The sequence below is a fragment of the Pipistrellus hanaki genome (assembly GCF_964339955.1).
Source record: "Pipistrellus hanaki genome assembly, chromosome: 5".
NCBI lineage: Eukaryota > Metazoa > Chordata > Mammalia > Chiroptera > Vespertilionidae > Pipistrellus > Pipistrellus hanaki.
The window spans coordinates 3,679,879-3,699,087 of NC_140507.1; the positions used below are offsets into that span (position 1 = coordinate 3,679,879).

Here is a 19,209-nt window from a genome sequence, read left to right on the forward strand (position 1 = left end):
CTTTCATGGATGCCATGTCCTTTGGAAGCCTGTTAGAGGCCAAGTTAATGGCCTTTCAGGCTTCCTCCACGTGAATAGGAGCTCACTTTTTGAATAAGAATTATATGTCACGGGAGCGGGGCGGGGGGGGGGGGGGCATCAGGATTTTAGAGATGCTTAGGTGGGGCGTGGCCAAAAGAAGGTTGGGAACCACTGCTCTAACTGATCTTTTCTATCAATCTTTAGTCCTAATGAAAAAACAACAAACAAACCTAAAATGTATATTTGCAATTAGGCAGCAGGCGGAGGAGCAGACACTAATAAATAAACTTAAGGAATCATAACTCCACCAAGATGGTTTTCCTACCAACAACCCAAAGGCCAAATCAAGAGTGCTCTGATTTCCACAGCTCATTCTTTGATTTTGCCTTTTATGATTGTGAATTGGGCCAAATATTATAACCACTGATATATTTTCTAGGATCTACTTCCCAGAAGGTAAACAGCTATACAATAGAAGCCTTGTTAAATGACAGCTCTTCTTGGCTGATGATGAGCTGATGACCAAAACATGCACATCAGCAGACACTGCGGGCATGAGCTCAGACACTAGGAAGCCCCAACGCCACCACCGGTGAGTCAGGTGAACTCGGGCACTTTCATCTCTAGATCTCTTCCCTGATCTGAGAAAGGAAAGAGTTTAATGGGATCTTAAATATCCCCTTCCTAGCTCCAAAATATACTTGTATTCTAGCTTTCCGATGGCCTTAGCTTGTGTTTTTCCAAGAGTCACGGTTTAAATTATTTTATGGCATGAACCACACAATGTGAGAATTACTAATCAAAATTTACATCTGCCCACAGGAAGCTGGGGACCCATCACATATTAATGCTAAATAACACGCTTTAAAAATCTGCCGAGACCGGTTTGGCTCAATGGATAGAGCGTCGGCTTGGGGACTGAAGGGTCCCGGGTTCGATTCCGGTCAAGGGCATGTACCTTGGTTGCGGGCATATCCCCAGTGGGGGGTGTGCAAGAGGCAGCTGATCGATGACTCTCTCTCATCGATGTTTCTAACTCTCTATCTCTCTCACTTCCTCTCTGTACAAAATCAATAAAATATATTTTTTTTAAAAAAAAAATCTACTTAAAACTATTCATTGAAGGGGATGTCTTGATTTCAAAAAAAAAGGTCAAAGAATCTATTATGAAACAAAAGAACACTGGCAACTATATTTGCTTCACTATTGTCAGTTTCTCTAGGCAGCCTACAGGGATAAAAGGTGGAAAAGCAGAACCACCCTTTCTTGAGCATCTACTAAGTACCAACCTTATTCTAGGCACTTTATTAATACTGTCTTAATCCTCAAACCTCCTTATAACTTATGTTCTGTTATTCACATTTTAATGATAAAAACTAAGACTAAGGAAAATCCATAGTCTACTGCACAGATAGGACATTGCATAGTTCAGCAGTTTATCAGGAGTCAAGTCCAAGTTTCACTCCAAAGTAGGCAGTGCTTCCTTGGATGAGGTAATGGTCATGGCAGTCAAAGGACCACACTAATTAAGACATGCATTTGAACAAACGAGACCTTCTGCTGTAAGGGTCCAAGGGGCAGGCATGGGCTGGCTAGTGTCCGACCAACAGTAGGCACTCAAATATTACTCATTAACTGAAAGAAATAACAAAATATATGAGTAATCTGGAATGATATCAGCAACACTCAAAGCATAGGAAGAGAATGAGAAGCCTTATCTTCCCCTGTTGAGATGACAGACAGATGTGGTGCACAAATTAATGACCCCTCACAAATGGATCTCTAGGTTATCCACTGCTAACCACAGGAGAAGAAGTGGTAGCAATAGTAATAGTACTAGTAATAGTAATAATATCAGCAGCTAGCATTTATCTAGCTCTAATCTTTACATGTCTAATCTTATTTATTACTCACAAGAATCCTATACAATTAGGCATATTCAGTTATTGTCCCATTTCACAAATGAAGAAACTGAAGCTTAGAGTGATTAATAATTTTATCAATATCAGGTAAAAGTAGAGGCAGAATCTGCAGGAGGAACTAAGCCTTATGATGATAGAAAATGTAGCTTAATAATCATGAATGAAAATAAAAGAGCATCAGTTATTTTCAAGGCTCAGCAAAGCAAACTGGGTTACAATGCTTAGACCTCATTTTATTTTGTAACCTTGTTCTATTTAATATATGGAACTGCGTGTCAGTAACTAATTGGTTTCAGTTTCTCCCATCTCTACTTCACAGGGTAATTCCTAAAGGAAAAATCAGACAAGTCACTTTGAAAATCAAAGTTGATAAAAAATAACCTTCTGTAAAAACAAATTAGTATTTCAAAGAGCAGGCAGGACCGTCCCTTTATTTTGCACATCTGAATAGTCTTGCCAGGCAAAATAGGAAGACCCACATCAGCATGTAACTGATGACAAGACGTGGCTTTTCACAACATTCCAGAAGAAGCCACAAGAAGCACACACACCACGTGGTCTATCACTATCAGAAAGAACTAGATTCCATTAGGGCCACAAACCAAAACCATCATTCGTGGTTTGGGGTTTGTTGTTGTTGTTGTTAATGTTCAGATGGATAATCTAAGCCAGTGCTTCTCATCCTTGAAAGAACATCATAATCATCTGGAGGTCTTGTCAAAACATGGATGACTGGGTCTACCCCCAAGTTTATCTCTCAGTAGCTCTGGGCAGGGTCCAAGAATTCACATTTCTAACAAGTCTTCAAATGAAGCTAAGGATTACCACACTTTGAGGACCATGAGGTAAGCAATTCCATTGAACAAGATAACTTCATTAGGTACTCGGAGGTGTGATTTGTTGCTTACATCCTGGTGAAAAGTCATGACACAATCGAGCTTAAAGACTCCACATAAACCATTTTAAGGTTTCCATGTGAAGAGAAGTGCTTTGCTCTCAAAACCCAAAACAATGCCCTTTGTTCCACTCTCTCTGGTCATAACTTGAAAAAAAATTACAATCAATTTCAACAATTCAACCACCACATCATGACCATTCTATTACTGACTCTTCTCTCTGTTATACTTGAGTAAACATGTTTTGGCATACTAGACTGGGTCTAAAACATAAAATACAATTAACTGCATGTAGCCATATCATTAAGAAGTAAGACAGCCCTAGCCGGTTTTGCTCAGTGGCTAGAGCATCAACTTGCAGACTGAAGGGTCCCAGGTTTGATTCTGGTCAAGGGCACATGCCCAAGTTGTGGGCTTGATCCCTAGTACAGGAGGCAGCTTATCAATGACTTTTTATCATTGATGTTTCTATTTCTCTCTCCTCTCCCTTCCTCTCTAAAATCAATAAACACACACATACACACATATATATTAAAGAAAAAAGAAGCAAGACAAAATTCAGCTACTCTCTTGACTCATTCTATTCCTATAAAGACAGACATCACTGTGGACACTTCTCAGACTGCTATGTATCTGTACCGGCCTGTGGAAGTTTCTCTTTCTGGCTTAAATTTTCCCTGGTGAAGAAGGGAAAGGAAAATATTTTGTTTTGAAAGTAAAGTCTATGCCAGTGTGTCAAAAAGGTGCCTAAGTAAGCAGGAAGTTTGAGATGCCAGTAAAGCCTATAATTAATGGTACCTACAAGAGTTTTAATCCAAGATTTTCCAAAATGTAAATATTCTTCTTGGATTAAATGTTTAAGCCCACGGACATTGATAGTTTGGCCCTGGCTCAACTGGTTGGAGTATCGTCTTGTACACCAAAAGGTGGCAGGGCACACACCTAGATTGTGGGTTCAATCCAGGGTCAGAGTGTGTGTGGGAGGCAACTAATGGATGTTTCTTTCTCACATGGATGTTTCTTTCTCTCTTTCTCCTCTCCTTTCCTCTCTCTAAAATCAATTAAGAATAAAGAAATTAAAAGTTGACCATATGGGCAACTTCCAAGATTCCACCTCCAGATGACCCACACATCCTTGTGCGGGCACAGGTACCTTTTCCCGTGTCTCCCTCAGCATGCTGACACCTGCATGACACTGACAAGCTCTCTATGGCTCTCTCCCCCGGACTGTGAGCTCCACTCCTCCCCATAACCACAGACTGTAGCATATGTGTAACATACAGTACACCGCCATGGTCTCCACCGATATAAAAGTGGCTAACTTGTTCCTCCTGGCTCAGTGTGGCGAATATTATGTGTGTTATGTATCATTTACATAAATCAGTTCCTCACAACCATCCTATGAGGTGGGTATACCATTATCATCCCCATTCTAGGCAAGTGAAGCTATGAGAAGGTACCTAACTGTCCTCAAAGTCACGCAGTAAGCAGTGAAGTCTGGCCTGCACGCTTAGTAGCATCTCACATTTCTAAGCAGATTCCTTCCTTAGTCAGTCCTTTCTCATTCTGGCCATTTTATAACAAAGGCCAAGAACTTACAGAGCAAAGGACTGAATGTCCTCCATGCATTACCCTCATTGGAACAATAGCTCCGCCCGCTCCCATGTGAACTGACAAACCAGATCTCTCCAGAAAGCCTCTGAGAACATTTTTTATTCCACCTTCTCTAAAGAAACCACACTCATTTGAGCATTAGAAATCCTTAAAGAGGTAAACATTTCTTGTCACCATTTAACTGTATTAAAAAATAGACTGGCATTCTCGACTTGATCACTCAGTTCCTGGATCAATAGTCCCGCTCTTCCTACTGCCCCTTTGCTCTCACCGTGCCTGGCGGAGGGAAGTAAAATCCATTCCAGACCTGTGCTAAGTCACCTCTTACTAGACAAGCGATCCTGACCCTGCAGCGTCTCCAAAGCTTGATTCCGTCAGAGAGTGAGGACCGCACCTTCCTTATGAGGTTGTGGTGAGAAGAAATGAGATCAGGCCTGTGACCACCTGTGCTCAATGCCCAGCAGTCATAGGCCCTCTCAGCAACTATTCCCTCTGCCCCGTCTCTCTGGTGCAATGGTAAGAGGCCTGAACCGAGCATTGTCGAGGCGGTATTGTTGTATCTGAATAATTCAGCTGTTCTGTGATACTTCTTGTAGTCCATTTTCATAGAGATCCAAAATCTATAAACCCAAGAATATCAGTATATGATATATCCTTCCTAATAAGCTACTCAGGGCAAGAGGTCATTAAAGGAAGTAGGTAAATACTACTCAGATTCCTCCCTAAGAAATGAAGCAATGAGCGCCCTTCTGGCCACTCAGCTCCTCTGCTCCTCCTCTGCCTGGCCTGGTCAGGGGCCACAGTCACAGAGAGAACACACAGGCACACCCTGTATTCATAAGCGAGGCTCGTGTCCTGCAGGGCTTGTAACCCCTGTCATCTCTTCTGTTATGAGCCTTGACAGCAAGTGTCACAAAGCAGCCTGCGCCGGTGCCAGCCTCTCTGGGTCCTCACAGCTCCCACCCCCATCCTCCGTTCTCCCGAGTCTCCGAAGCGGAAGGCACTTCCCAGCACTCAGGCACAGAGAGAGGTCCCCGACTTCACTCAGGCACAGAGAGAGGTCCCCGACTTCACTCAGGCACAGAGAGAGGTCCCCGACTTCACTCAGGCACAGAGAGAGGTCCCCGACTTCACTCAGGCACAGAGAGAGGTCCCCGACTTCACTCAGGCACAGAGAGAGGTCCCCGACTTCACTCAGGCACAGAGAGAGGTCCCCGACTTCACTCAGGCACAGAGAGAGGTCCCCGACTTCACTCAGGCACAGAGAGAGGTCCCCGACTTCACTCAGGCACAGAGAGAGGTCCCCGACTTCACTCAGGCACAGAGAGAGGTCCCCGACTCCCACTTCGTATGGAGGAGGAAGATGCTCGCCGGGCCATGCAATCCCCCGGGGCCTCCGGAACCACCAGACGTGTGTGGGTTAAAAGAGAGCAAGAGATGAAAAGGTTTGATGCAGTCCAAGGCCCGCAAAAGACCCCCGAACCTCTAAACTCCTCTTAGAGCACACAGACAGAGAGCCGGCCACCAGGCTCTCAGTGCTGTCCTGTTCCGTCTCCTTTCGGGGACCCTTGCACAAGTCCACAGAACCTGAGCCTCAGGGAAGGCTGAGAGGAAAACTGGCCACGCTCCTCCCAAATGGTGGGTCTTTGGAGAGCCTGCTGGGTCTCTTTTTTGGTGATGCCACGTGACCACCAGCATCCTTCTCTGCCCTGAAGGTGGTTTCCTTAAAGGTCAGCACCAGGCTGAGCGGTGAAACAGGCTGAGCAGATGCAACAGGAATACGGGCCTTGCTTTAGTTCCTATCTTTCTTTTAAAAATAACTAAAGAAAAACATTTTTGTTTTTGTTTTTTAGGGGCAAAAAGCTCCTTCTCTTTTAGAAACACAGACTAAATGATTTATAAATGAAATGATAGAATACCTGAGAACTTGGTCAAAGTAGCATGAAAGGGAGGGAAAGGGGTAGGAAGTCAGAGGGAAGAGGACTGTCCAGGAGCTGGTCATTGGTGAAGCCAGGTGACATGTACTCAGGGATTTGCTTTATTTTGTCTACTATGGAATATGCTTAAATTTTTCCATAGGAAATTTAAAAGGCATGGGGGGAAACTTTACTCAGAGGGGGGAAAAATAGTTGGTCACTAAATTTTTCACAATGAAGGTATCATCTAGTCTGCTTCCCATTATTATTTAACTATAGTGACTTTATTTTTAAAAATTATAGTTCAGTTTATAAAATTTTCCCTTATAATTAAGCTCTCTTTACCACACGCCCATTATACAATGTTTTTTACATTTTAAGAAAATGTGCTATTTGCAAGATTTTGAATTAATCTTTCTGATGATTTGCTTTCTTATAACAGCAGAATCTTCTAAAGCTAAACATGAGACATATTTCATTTTATCCTCAAGAAAACCAGACAAAAGAAATGAGAAAATAAAAGATCCTCAGTCACACAGCTAGAAAGTGTCAGAGCCATATTTGGAACCAAGATCTGAGTTCCATACTATAATTAGATTTTTCTGAGCAGCATCATTCTCATATTGGGCTTTGTTTTTCTAAGGTTCTTACAGAGAGCAGCTATTTCACTGACCAGCATTTGATGCAATCCTCAAAAACAACTGAAAGAACTATTATTAAAAGGACATTATGCAATCTTTAAATATAAATATGGCTCTCAAATATATAATACTGAGGAATTATGATTGGGATATGTCCGGTAAATAGTCAGCCAACAGAAATTGCCCAATCTAATTACTCTACAGTATGAAAAGCACTTGTTCAGCTTAAGACTTTAAACTTTGTACACACGAGAGCACCTGTGAGTGGCTGGCGGAGTGTTTGACCGGCAATGGGACCTGCATTCTGCTGCCCACAGGTTCAAGTCTGCCTCTGGTGGTGCCATTTTGCCACCAAACTTAAATAAGCACATCTGTGTACAAGGAAGCCTGTACAAGTACATATTTGTAAATGTGACCATTAATCAAATATTTAGAAATGCCATTTATACATTGTTTTTGTTATACCTAAAGTTGAATGTTAGTTTACTTTAAACAGCTCATGGATGGCAATAAAAGAAAATTGTTTGGGCCAGTTGCTAATCTATAGTAATAAAAGCATAATATGCAAATTGACCGAATGGCCGAACATGGATGACCTTCCGTGGCTGCAAAGGCCTATCCTGCACATCGAGCCTCTGGTTTGTTTATAATGGGGAAAATGTTTGTTCAATATCACTCAAAGATTAGCACAGATAAAAAATATGTTAAATAAACCAAATCAAAATAATTTTATGAGATATTTAGTCCTATGTTTAGGCCACAATATAGCAGGTGCTTTAAAAATAAATTAATAAAAATATGAAAACCAAAACTAAATTCCAAGATAAAAGCTAAAATATTTTTTATTTTAATAAAATACCAATTCAAATCTCTGGTATCTTTTCCTATCTCTTTTTTCTGTAATATATACAAATGTTTCAAATTTGGTAAGATCTCTCAAAATACTGAAAGATATAGGTGACCAACGCTAATGAGAGTTTAGGAAATATACAATTATAATAATTTATAAGTTTAATAATTCTGCTAAAGGTAATCTGCTCTGGGTTGCATTTAGTTTATCCAAAAGGAGCTCTCTGAGAAGTAAAACCTATGTAATAAAGTAAGCAATACCAAGAACTGTTTGAACCATTCACAGATGCCCAAGCTACATTTGTAATTACTTTAATTTCATAATTCAATTCAATATTAGAGATCTATGCTTTAAATTAAAAAAAAAAAAATCGAGGGACTTCACAGTAAGCCTCCACTGTCAGGTATTGCCTAGATAAGGGCCGTCCTCCTGCATTTCAGCAATTTGCTCAAGGTCACGCAGGTAATTAAGAGTTTAGAGTCCAACTTAAGGCTGGACCCCGAGCCTGTGCTTCACTGTTACATTTCTGGATTCACAAAATAGCCTTCCTCAGTAATTATTCAATTTCACCGTCAGAAACTGATTAAAAATAGGATTAATACTTTTATCTTTCTATCTACTAAGAATTTTCTGAAAACCTGAAAGAACTTCTATTTTAATAATATAAAATGATGAGAGAATCAACACTAAATTTGAAGTAAACAAATTACATACCGCTATAACCTTATCACGGTAAAATATACCTTAATTTCTGCAAGAACAATTTTATTTGGACCATCAAATATAAAATGAGTTTTATCAGGAAAAATTAAGATAAATGCTAAAGTGATGGGCTCACTGCCTTAAAGAGAGATAAGTTACACACGTTATGCTATCTGTGATGGGGCAAAAAACTAAGGTACAATAACAGAGTGCTGGAAAAACGTGATGGTGGATCTTATCCAGCTTATCCTCCTTCTAGAAACATAGAGAACAGTCACAAGAAAAATAAATTCAGACTTTAAAATTCAAAGGCGACATATGTGAATGTTAAGACTGCCTTTCCATTTCTTTCTCATGACCACCAATAAGGATTATTCTCAAAAGCATAAACTCTCTAAGTAAGTATTGTAGCATCTTTCTAGTTGCAATTTGCAAAAAAACACAATCAGTAGGCTTACAATAAACAGTTTTTTCCTGAAAGATGCTGGAACAATGTATTCATCATATTCCATGGCTTCTCTGAAGACAACAAATTATAATAAAAAACTCTACCCAACCCAAATTCTATTCCATCAGGACAGCAATAGCACCTAGTTAAAAAGCTCTCTACAAGAAGACATAAAATTAGACCTGGTAGGCTTTTCCAAAAGTTCTTCTAGTACCTCAATTTTGCTGGAATTTACAGTGAAAATATTAGTTTTTCCCTCTTCTTGTATAAATAAATACAAAATCAAAGTTTCCTATGCAAAGACCCCTCTTAAAACTATATTAAAAACAAAAAAAATGTAATGAGGTTGCACTTTAGACAATAATTCACCTTGACTTTTAGAACTGAAGCAACATAGGACACTTTCTGTTTTAAAATATAAGATTGCATTTATAATTTTAAGAATCAATAAACTGACAACCCAAGGAGAACTGTTAAAGTGACATGAATGATTTGCCTGGTTAAGAAAACAAATCCGTGGTGACTGTGTCTGTAGTCAGAGCAAATAATCTCTAAGTCCTACCAACCAACCTTTGTGACAGATTTTGTCCCCCTTTCTTTTCTGCCCACCTCCTGGTTCTCAGCTAATGGAGATGGGAACATAACTGAGCTGGAGGTAAGAGAGGATGAGAATAGATACTACACAATTCCCCTCAGATGATCTAGGCACTCCCCCTCCCCCCAAAGAAATGCTACAGTCAAATACAATTGTTGGCGGTGCCCCAGCATACTACTTGGTTTGGACATCAGAATTCCAGGATGTGCTTGTGGGCGGGGATTCCCCGTCCCCGCCCCCCATTAATGTAAAGGTCAAATCATGTCTATAGTCACATGAATATGGATCCTGTTTCTTCATTTTGAAATTGGGACAATAAAACCAGACCTCACGGGCTGAGAAATCTCACATAGGAAGTGAGATCACGTATGTAAAAGCACCTATTTCAGTGCCTGTAAGTTATCTATAATAATAAAAGAGTAATATGCTAATTAGATCAGATGTCCTTCCTGGCAACCGGAAGCCCGGGTCTCTGGTGCCAGAGGGAGGCTGGTGCCGGCAGCCAGGGGAAGGAAGGCCTCCATGCACAAATTTCATGCACCGGGCCTCTAGTGTGTGATAAAAACAAAGACAAAGGGTTGATTTGAATACTAAGTTTAACATTTAAAAGTTGATAAATATATTCTATTATTTTCTACTTTTAAAATGTTCTCTATAATCAGCTTTAGAGCAGCATGTACCAATTATTCTCTGTAAAAAGGTTCCTCTCATATTACATGCTTCTGGGAGGCATTTCCTTACTCTACCCCAGGCCCCCACCGGTATCAGGCCTATGGGAAGAGGCACTGCAGTGTAATAGGTGAGGGCCAAATTTTATGTGTCAATAGTAACAATAATAATAATTCTACCTTGTATGATTGTTGAATGTATTAGATGAGTTTATACATGTAAGACACTTAGACTATCACAGACACGTTAGCCACTATTAAACATATGTTAAATTTAGTTGTATCTGAAAACTGGACTTGAGGAATGTTATCTGAAAACTTTAAGTTAAGCAAAACTCAGAAACAAATTTTAATACAAAATATCCAAAATACAATGCTTTGGCATATCAGTTATTTGGAAGATTATTCACATATTTGGAATCTGTGCTCCTGCTCCATAAACATGGATAAAAGAGAAGGTTAAGATGGGGGGAAAAAACAACAACAAAAAAACCCCAAAAAAACACCTCATTAAAAATGTTACCACTACTTTTAATTCACCATATGGTACTCAAACCTGCATTAAACAAATAAAAAACCATTCTGATAAACATTGTCCAGTATTAGTTACATTTTATATTTCCTTTTAAAAAGCAATACCATGCTGGTCTTTGATTGGATACCAATGTTATAAAGCAGCTCTATCCTGTAATGTCTGTGGTAAGTTTAAGATCTCTCTTACACCTACGGTATAGCAATTGAAACTGAATTACTAATATCTATAAAATTTCTTTCCTAAAATTAATAGTGCTCAAAGAAATACATTTAAATAAGAGAGTAGTGGTGGTTTGGTTTTGTTTTAAGAGTGGATTGTGGAGGTAAATTCCATAGTGGCTTACTTTGCTTTAGGATCAAAAGGAAGTTAGAAATCACCTAGGTCACCCCCTACATTTTATAAAGAAACTGAGTCCCCCCCAATGCTATGATACCGACTGACAGGGCCAAGACCACAGCATAGATCTCCTGGCTCCCAGTCAAATAAATTTCCCTTCAAGTTTTTTCATATCAAATTTATCCAATTCATATCAATTCAAAACTATTTTTTGTGCCAAATAACTAATTCAAAAGAATTCTTGTTAAAACAAGCACACAGAACTACATTCATTCCAGTAAGCACCACAGCAGTCGGTTTACTAACTTCTTATGATATTTTCAAAACCCAATTAGGAATTTGTTATAAAGATTTTTTTCAAATCACTTATTTTTATTGTGACTTTCAAATCACCCCAATGCTAGAGCCTGCATGCTCATGCGTGTGCGCATGTGTGCTTGCTCTCCTGCTCTCTTACACACTCTCTCCCCAATCTCTCCAAAAAATTGTGGGGATGGTCAGGAGAAATCAGCAATTTACTTTCTAATTCTACCATATTTGAGCCAGGTATACTGATTCCTTTTTCCCATCCTCAACATAAGAGATAACAATCCCAAGGGATGAGTTAGTTTCTAACAATACATTTTAGTAACAATCCTAGCCTATTTTATTATTTCAGAAACCAACTTAATAGAAACCATCTGATGAAAAAGACTTCACTTGTTAAACACATTCCATTGGCTCCATAAAAATATTATTCATGTGCACACATGTTGTTTATTTATTTTCTGAAATTTTTACTTTTCCCAAAGCGAGCCTTTATCAAAGTTAGTAAACTGAGAATGGAAAATAAACCTTGAGGTCATTCTATTAGTGTATAGTAGCAAAATAAAAAGAATAGAGGTCATTCTATTAGTGTATAATAGCAAAATAAAAAAGAATAGTGTATTCAACATTCAATTCTGAGCTAAGGTTAATCCAGTTAAAATATATAAAATGCCACCTAGATGTTTTTAAATAATATATGAGTAACTCATAACAGTTACCTTTGCATTAAATTTCCCTTAAATTTATGTTCAAAGGAATGTCAAAAACAACTTTTTAAAACCAGACTTCCTGAGATGGGCCTTTTACCTGACCACTGAACACAGAAACTGCTCCCTTTGGTCTGAGTAAAATCTCTTTCTAAAAACAGAAGCCAACAGAGCTTTTTGATCCTTAGGCCAAAAATTGTTTTTAAAGAATCTAAAACTAAATTTAACCAAATATTTTAAGATCCATTCTAACCATTGCACCTGAATCCTTAGAGAGGTTATATCTCATTCCTTGGAATGACACAGTGTTTTCTTAGCAAACTTCCCCTGCCACTAAGTAAACTACTAATTAAAACAGGTAATTCTTCATGGAATCTGTTTTAGCCCGTGCAGAAAGAGATCCAATATAATTCTCTACCTACAACACATGTGTGTGTATAAGCATGTGTGTATACAGTATATTTTTAGTCCTTGTTTTTTTAACCTAGAGTTTGTACTCTTATGAGCTGTGTGCTCTTAGGAAAGTTATATCTTTTCATCTGTAAAATGGGATAATAATTGAACTTACCTTGTGGGGTTGTTGTGAGGACTAATGTTAGTTTATTATCTCATATAAATTTCCTGAACACATAAATGATCATACCTCCGAAATATACAATTTAGTGGGGCATCTGATGTTCAATTAACTATGAAACTCCCCTTATCTCACATCTATCGGCTAGACCGGCTGCTCATTAAATCAGAAACATCAAACAATGCGAGTCTTGCAGAGTAAGAACACACTGGTGGCAGAGAGACAAGCATCCTGGCCTGGATCTATTTTTAGGCCCGGTTTAATTAGCTACACCCCTAGTGTTAACATTGGAAAATAAACAAATGGGTGAAGGGCATCATAAAAGAGTCTCTCTGAGGTCTACGGGTCCAAGTACTCACAAATACATGCGCGTGAAGAAAACACTCGGAGCGTTTCCCCAGCAGCCCTCGCGGACACTAGGCAGGCCAGAAACTGCGAGGTTTCAAAGGAAATGAATGCGTTCAGCCTGTTCCCTCCGCACGCACGGCTCGGAGAGGTTCCAGGTGTGAAACGTGCGCGTGAGAAAACTACAACTTAAGGGCTGGTTTTCAGTGACTTGCCACCTGACGGTGGAGAAAAGGGCATTTCTTGGGTTATAGTCACCGCACACAGCCAGAGCTGTCCTTACATTAAGCACTTCATGTAAATAAGGGGGAAAACTCACCCTGATTCTCCCGTCAGGCCAGAAAGGTGTTACTTAATAATTATGACGTCACTAGCCAGCTCCCTGGTATGAATGATGCCAAGTCATACAACAAGATCACAATGAGAAATGTACCCGAGAAACAGCTGGATATCTTGTTCCAAGTTACACTCCCCTCCTGCCCAAATACCGCTGCTAAGTCCCATTCTAGAAGCCTCTGATGGGCACCGGACAATTCACATTCACGCTCTCAGCTGGCTGCCCACCGGCCGCCTCCTCATTCCTCTATCTGACCGGGACCCGTCTTACCGGGAAAGGGAAGATGTTGTCAGCCCTGTTCAAGCTCTCCTCCATCCAGGACTTGGGAGCAAAGGCAGAGCTGGGGCGCGCGTACTTCTGGAGCTGGATGTGGTTGCTCGCGAAGTTCTTCTTCAGGGGCGAGATGGAGTTGAGGGGCGTGATCCCTCCGTTCAGCCCGCGGCGGTGGTCGCGGCCCTGGGAGCCCCCCCAGCCGCCGTAGCCGCCGCCGCCGGGGCTCCAGGAGGACGAGGGGGTGGGCGAGGGACTCTGGTAGCTGCTCCAGGGCGAGGGGGGCTTGCTCAGGTTATTGGCCAAGTGCGGCAGCTGGTTGAAAGCAGCGTTTCTGTGTGTGAAAGGCGGCGGGTGGGGGCTGGCGGGCGACCTCCGCTGCTGCTGATGCTGGCTGTGGTGGTGCTGGAAGTGAGGATGGTGAGGGTGGTGCTGGGACAGCGGCCCGATCTGCGGGGAGAAGCTGCCCCCGAAGCCGGGGCTCACGTGATGGGGGAAATTTTGGAACAACAGAGCACCGTTATTCGCCGAGGCCGCGGGGACCCCTCCCTGGTGAAAGAAGCTGGCGTCCTCGTTGATGATGGTGGAGGAGGAGGGCGCGATGGCCGCCGACCAGTTACTGAAGCCGGTCAGGGACGAGTCGCTGGACGTCAGGGGCTGGGCGGAGGTGCCGAGCCCCGCAGCTTCTTGGTAATCGAACCTCGCCAACACGGGCGACTCGATTCTGATCTTCTCCTTCCCGTTGCCATTTTCGGAAGAAGCGTCCCCCTGACTCTCTTCCGATTTCGCCTTCTCCGCTTCGGGCAGGATTCCAGCCTCCTGGCCGGGGCTGGGGGAGAGCTGCTGCTTTTCCAGGGGGTCTTGCTGTTCCTGTTGCTGACTTTTAGCTTTTTCGGACCCCAGGATCTCATCCTGAATGTTGTGGGCGGCCGGGGCAGGGAAGAGCCAGGCTGAGCCGGCGCTGCTGCCATTGGCAGCTGTGTTATTATTTATAAAAGCAGCAGGGCTGGGGGTGGCATTTTGGTGATGGTGTGGAGGCTGCAGGTGCGGGTGGAAGCGGACTGGAAAAGCAGATTTATTCCCAGTATTGCTTTGCACTAGCACTCCAAACCCGTAATCCCCCATTTATTATTTTTAGGAGCAGAATCTTATAATAAAAAAAAACCCAAAAATAAAAAATGAAAGCACGACAACCTGATGTTTCACGCCTTTGTATCCTCTACCCAAAATATCTGTTTGAAATGTCTTATTAATAGCTAGCTCAAAGATTGCAGCTTATCACCCTAGATAGTTCTGATTTGGAATTCTGGTCTCTGAGAAGAAAAGAAAAAAAAAATCACACTAAAAAAAAAACACCACACAACCCAAATCTCATCCAAATGGGCTTCCTTCTAGGAGGGAATAAAAACGAAGAGGGTAAAAATCAAGTCTTTGGTTAGTAAAATAGGCGCTTTGTTTTTCCAAAGGAAAATGCACATGAATGACAAAAACACAGCTTCTCAAGCATCTATGGATGTAGAAGAATAAGCACTGTGCGGAGTAAAAATATATATATATGTATATATATAATTTAACAATCACATATGGTCTTCCTCAGCAGTTTAGATTCACTCACATAAAAATTAGAATAGGGCAAAAGGGGGAGGGGAGAATACGTTCTTTTCTTGGCAGCTTGGTTAAAAAAAATCAGGAATAATTTAAGAACATTATATATTATATATTTATATATAGATAGATAGATTATATTAGGGTATCTGGGGCGGGCGGTGAATTCCTGGTTGCGGGAGAGGAAATCAGCTTCGACTAATGGGGAGGTGACCGCAGGGAGGTGTCTGCTGTTCCGGGTCCGGCGCCTGCTCGTTGGCGGGGTGCAGCTTTGGCCTCGGGGGCTGTCCCTGAGGCTCTGGGTGCAGGTCTCGCTGCGGTCGCTGTTCTTGGGCTCCCCCCCGGCTTCCTCTCCCCCATGAAATGGGCTTGGAAACACCCGTTTCTCCCTCCGATCGGTCGGGGGTCGCGATCGGGAGGGATCAGCGAGACTGCAGGAGGGCGAGCCGGCGGCCCGGGGGCGCGGGGAGCTCGGGGGCGACCTGGACGGTCCTGCGGGCTCGGCCTCTTCCCCTCGCGGCGGCTCCGCGGTCTGGTTCCCTCATGGGACCCCGGGGCGGTTTGTTCAGTTCCCTCAGTTCGATTCTCCGCGGGGAGGAGAGCCAGGAAACCCCGCTAGTGTCGTCAAAGGAGACGGGCCTTCCCCCCGGTGCGCGCTCTCTTTTCCCCCCCAAGGTTTTTTTTTTTTTTTTTTTAAACTATAATTTAGAAGGCTTTTGTTTCTCCTCACGGTTGCTGGGCCGTCGTCGTCGTCGTCGCCGCCGCCGCCGCAGCCGCCAGCGTCGCTTTACCCCGGTCCGCAGTGCCCGCTGTCGTCGTGGCGGCCTCCGCCTCGCTCTTCTTCGTCTCTCCTTCCTCCTCTGCTGTCGCCGCAGGCGCCGCCGCCGCCGCCGCCGCCTCCCGGTGCTCGGGTCCCGCAGCCGCGGCTGAGTCCTTCTCCCGAGGACCGAGCCGAGTGAAATGACAACCAGCTGGAAAGAGCGAGAGACACTTCCGGTTCGCAGAGGGCGGGGTCGGGTGCTGCGGAAGCCCCGCCCACCAGCCGAGAGGCCAATCCGCGGTCAGAATTGAGGCTTGACCACGCCCCTCCACGTATAGGCCCCGCCCAGGAAGGTCGAAAAGTTACCGCGAGAGACGCCCCTTCCGTCAGCGCCTCGCCCAGTGAGGCCGGCAGCCCCGACCCCGCCCCCACCCGGAGCGAGCGCGGCAGGTCGCCATCTTTAGGGCGGGCAAAGCCCTCCTCCGCTGCCTATCTTCCCCTGCCCCACTCGGCAGGAGGAGCGTGGAGGGGCGCGGGGAAGAGAACAGATTCCTTGAGCGCCACGGAAAAGGGGCAAGGTGTTGGGTATCGAAGCGGTGACCCCTGGAAACGCGGATGGATGGAAGGACTGCCCACAGTAAAGATGGCTCCCCAGGCGTCACGTGCTGCCCCGAGCTCCGCCCCGGAGGGAGTCCTCCCAGCAGCTGTGTGGTGCCTAGAACTGCTTATGTCCCAGACTCTCCCTTCACCCTTCACCCCCAACCCCCACCCCACCCCACCCCGGCCTGGCTTAGGTCTGGTGCAGCCTTTCCGGCACAAAGATACAGCGGCTGGAGCCGCCAGTGGCTGAGCCCCGGTGTCCTTCCCCTTCCAGCCCACCACCCGCTGGAGCAGAGGGGCATTTTCAAAACAAAAAAGGTGTGGCCCTCCCTCACCCGCTCAGATCTCTTCTACGGTTGCCCATTACCTCGCCTAAGTTTGGTGTTTAAGGCCTTTGTACATTTACACACACACACACACATATATAAAAAGAGAGAGAGAGGAGAAAGACATTTCAGAGAGGAAGGGAGAAGGAGAGAGAGAGGGAGAGAGGGAGAGAGAGAGGGAGAGAGAAACATCAATGATGAGAGAGAATCATTGATCAGCTCCCTCATGCACACCCCACATTGGGGATCCAGCCCTCAATCCAGGCATGTGCACTGTCGGGGAATCCAAGCGTGCCCTGGTTCATAGGTGCACACTCAACCACTGAGCCGTGCTGGACAAGGCCTTTGTAAATCTTAAACTTCACTCCCCCACCCCCAAACACCCCACACCGAGCTGTTTCAAACATACTCTCAGTGCTTTCCCACTTCCCTTCCTCTCTTCTCCCCCTGGTAAACCCCTGTTTTTGCTTTAAGACTCAGTTCAAAAGCTACCCCACTCTGATGTGTGGATTATCTCTGAGCATTCAAGGCTCTGTGCCCCTGGTGCTTGTGTATCTCCACAATGTATATTATAATGGTTTATGTCATGGCACCTGTGCTCAGCTGTGGGCTCTTTGAGGAGAGGACCTTGGAGGTAGGAGGCATCAGAGAATGAATGCTGAAGAAATGGATGAACAAACCTGCAAGGATGAAGTCACTCCTGGACGACAGCCCCTTTTCCTAGTCTGAATTGGTTCATCCCCCCGGCTATTTGGTTTGGAATTCCTATCTCTCACGCTTTCTCCGTGAGACTGTGTAACGATGTCTTGTTCATCGTCACACGTTCCCACCACTGCACCATCGGGGTGCAGGTGAATGCCTTGCTCTCGGCAAAGCTCTAAAGATGTTGAATAGGTGAGTGTTCTCCTTTAGTAGGAAATTAAAAAGAAATAAAGAAAGAAAGAAAGAAAGAAAGAAAGAAAGAAAGAAAGAAAGAAAGAAATCAGAATAGAGCCAGAAGTAACTATGGCAAGAGTAGGGGGAAAGAGAGATCAAAGACCTTTAAGAAGACGTTTTTATGAACAAAAGTGGCTTCTACTTCATTTCTGTAGCCTTCCCTCAATGGCCTCAGCATCTGCTGCCTTGGGTTTTCAAATCTTCCAACACTTACGTGTAGAACACCTGTTCAGAGCCTGAGGGGTTTTATTCTTTCTGATCGTGTCACAAGCATGAATCTTACCTCTGTAGCTCTCCTGCCAGTACCTGGGCATAGGGACTGGGCCTACTCTGCTGTTTACCCCCACATCTGGGCAGACTCTGAGACTTAGCTGTCAGGTGTCATTTCCTCCAGACTGGTTCCCTGACTGCCCTCTTTCTAGCATCTTACAGAGTTCCCCTTTTTAATTGCTGCTGCTTGTCAGTGAGTTAGTTTCTCGAGGCAAGCACTGTGCCTGATCTCCCTCTGTGTCTCTGGTAGCCAGCAGAAGGTCTGCATGGAGCAGCCCCGGGACATGTTTATCAAATGACCTAGTGGATGTTGCATGCCCAGCAGACAGTGCAGAGTCCTTGTTGGAGCCACCAATGCTCAGTGGCTAACATGGCAGCCGTTACTTGGAGCAGCGAGGACTGACTATCTTTGGAACCTACCCACCTGAATTTGAATCCCAGCTCTGCCGCTTCCTGCTGTACAGCCCCAGGCATCCCCTCTGCCAGCCTCTGGTTCCTCACAGATAAAATGTGAACGCTATTCCCTCCAGCAGCAGGTTGGTGAATTACATGAGATGCGTGTGAAGTGCTGGGCTCATAGGTTTTCAAAAATGTCAGTTCCTTATTAATATATTAAATGCAGAGAGCTGCCTCACAGATGTCGTTCGCCTAGTAGCAGCTGCATGCATGAGCGAGTCCGGGAACCTGTGCTGGGTGGTAGAGGGAGGAGGCAGCCTGAGCCTGCCAGGGTGCTGCCAGGTCAGCCTGATCTCGGAAGGCTGTGGCCAGCGTGGGCTGGAGTGGTGGGCTGGGCTGAGTGACAGCCGGGCTCCTGGCGGGACTGGGAGGATGGGAGAAGGAAGACGGAAGCAATTCTCTGGGCTCAGTCGCCTCCTCAGAAACCCAGGATACCCAGCTCAGGCTGCCCTCCTGGAACGCATCCTGGCCTCTGAAACGGTCCCAGGTAACCATGACAACAATTCAGCAGCTCCATTTCGGATCTCCAAAGGGACCTAGCGTTGCAGATGAGTGCTGGCTTGAGCACTCCGT

The 19,209-nt window shown here is 44.1% G+C and overlaps 1 protein-coding gene across 4 annotated transcripts in view; it reads right to left on the reverse strand.

Annotated features, from left to right (window-relative positions):
• Nucleotides 1-16,268, reverse strand: part of CPEB4 (cytoplasmic polyadenylation element binding protein 4) — a 56,382-nt gene extending 40,114 nt beyond the window's left edge. For all 4 annotated transcript variants that reach the window (XM_084886164.1, XM_084886163.1, XM_084886162.1 and 1 more), the window contains exon 1: nt 13,684-16,268. In XM_084886164.1, coding sequence (XP_084742290.1) covers nt 13,684-14,808 — 1,125 coding nt within the window. In that variant the 5' untranslated portion in view covers nt 14,809-16,268. The remainder of the gene's footprint in view (nt 1-13,683) is intronic.
• Between the last annotated feature and the right edge of the window lie 2,941 nt (nt 16,269-19,209).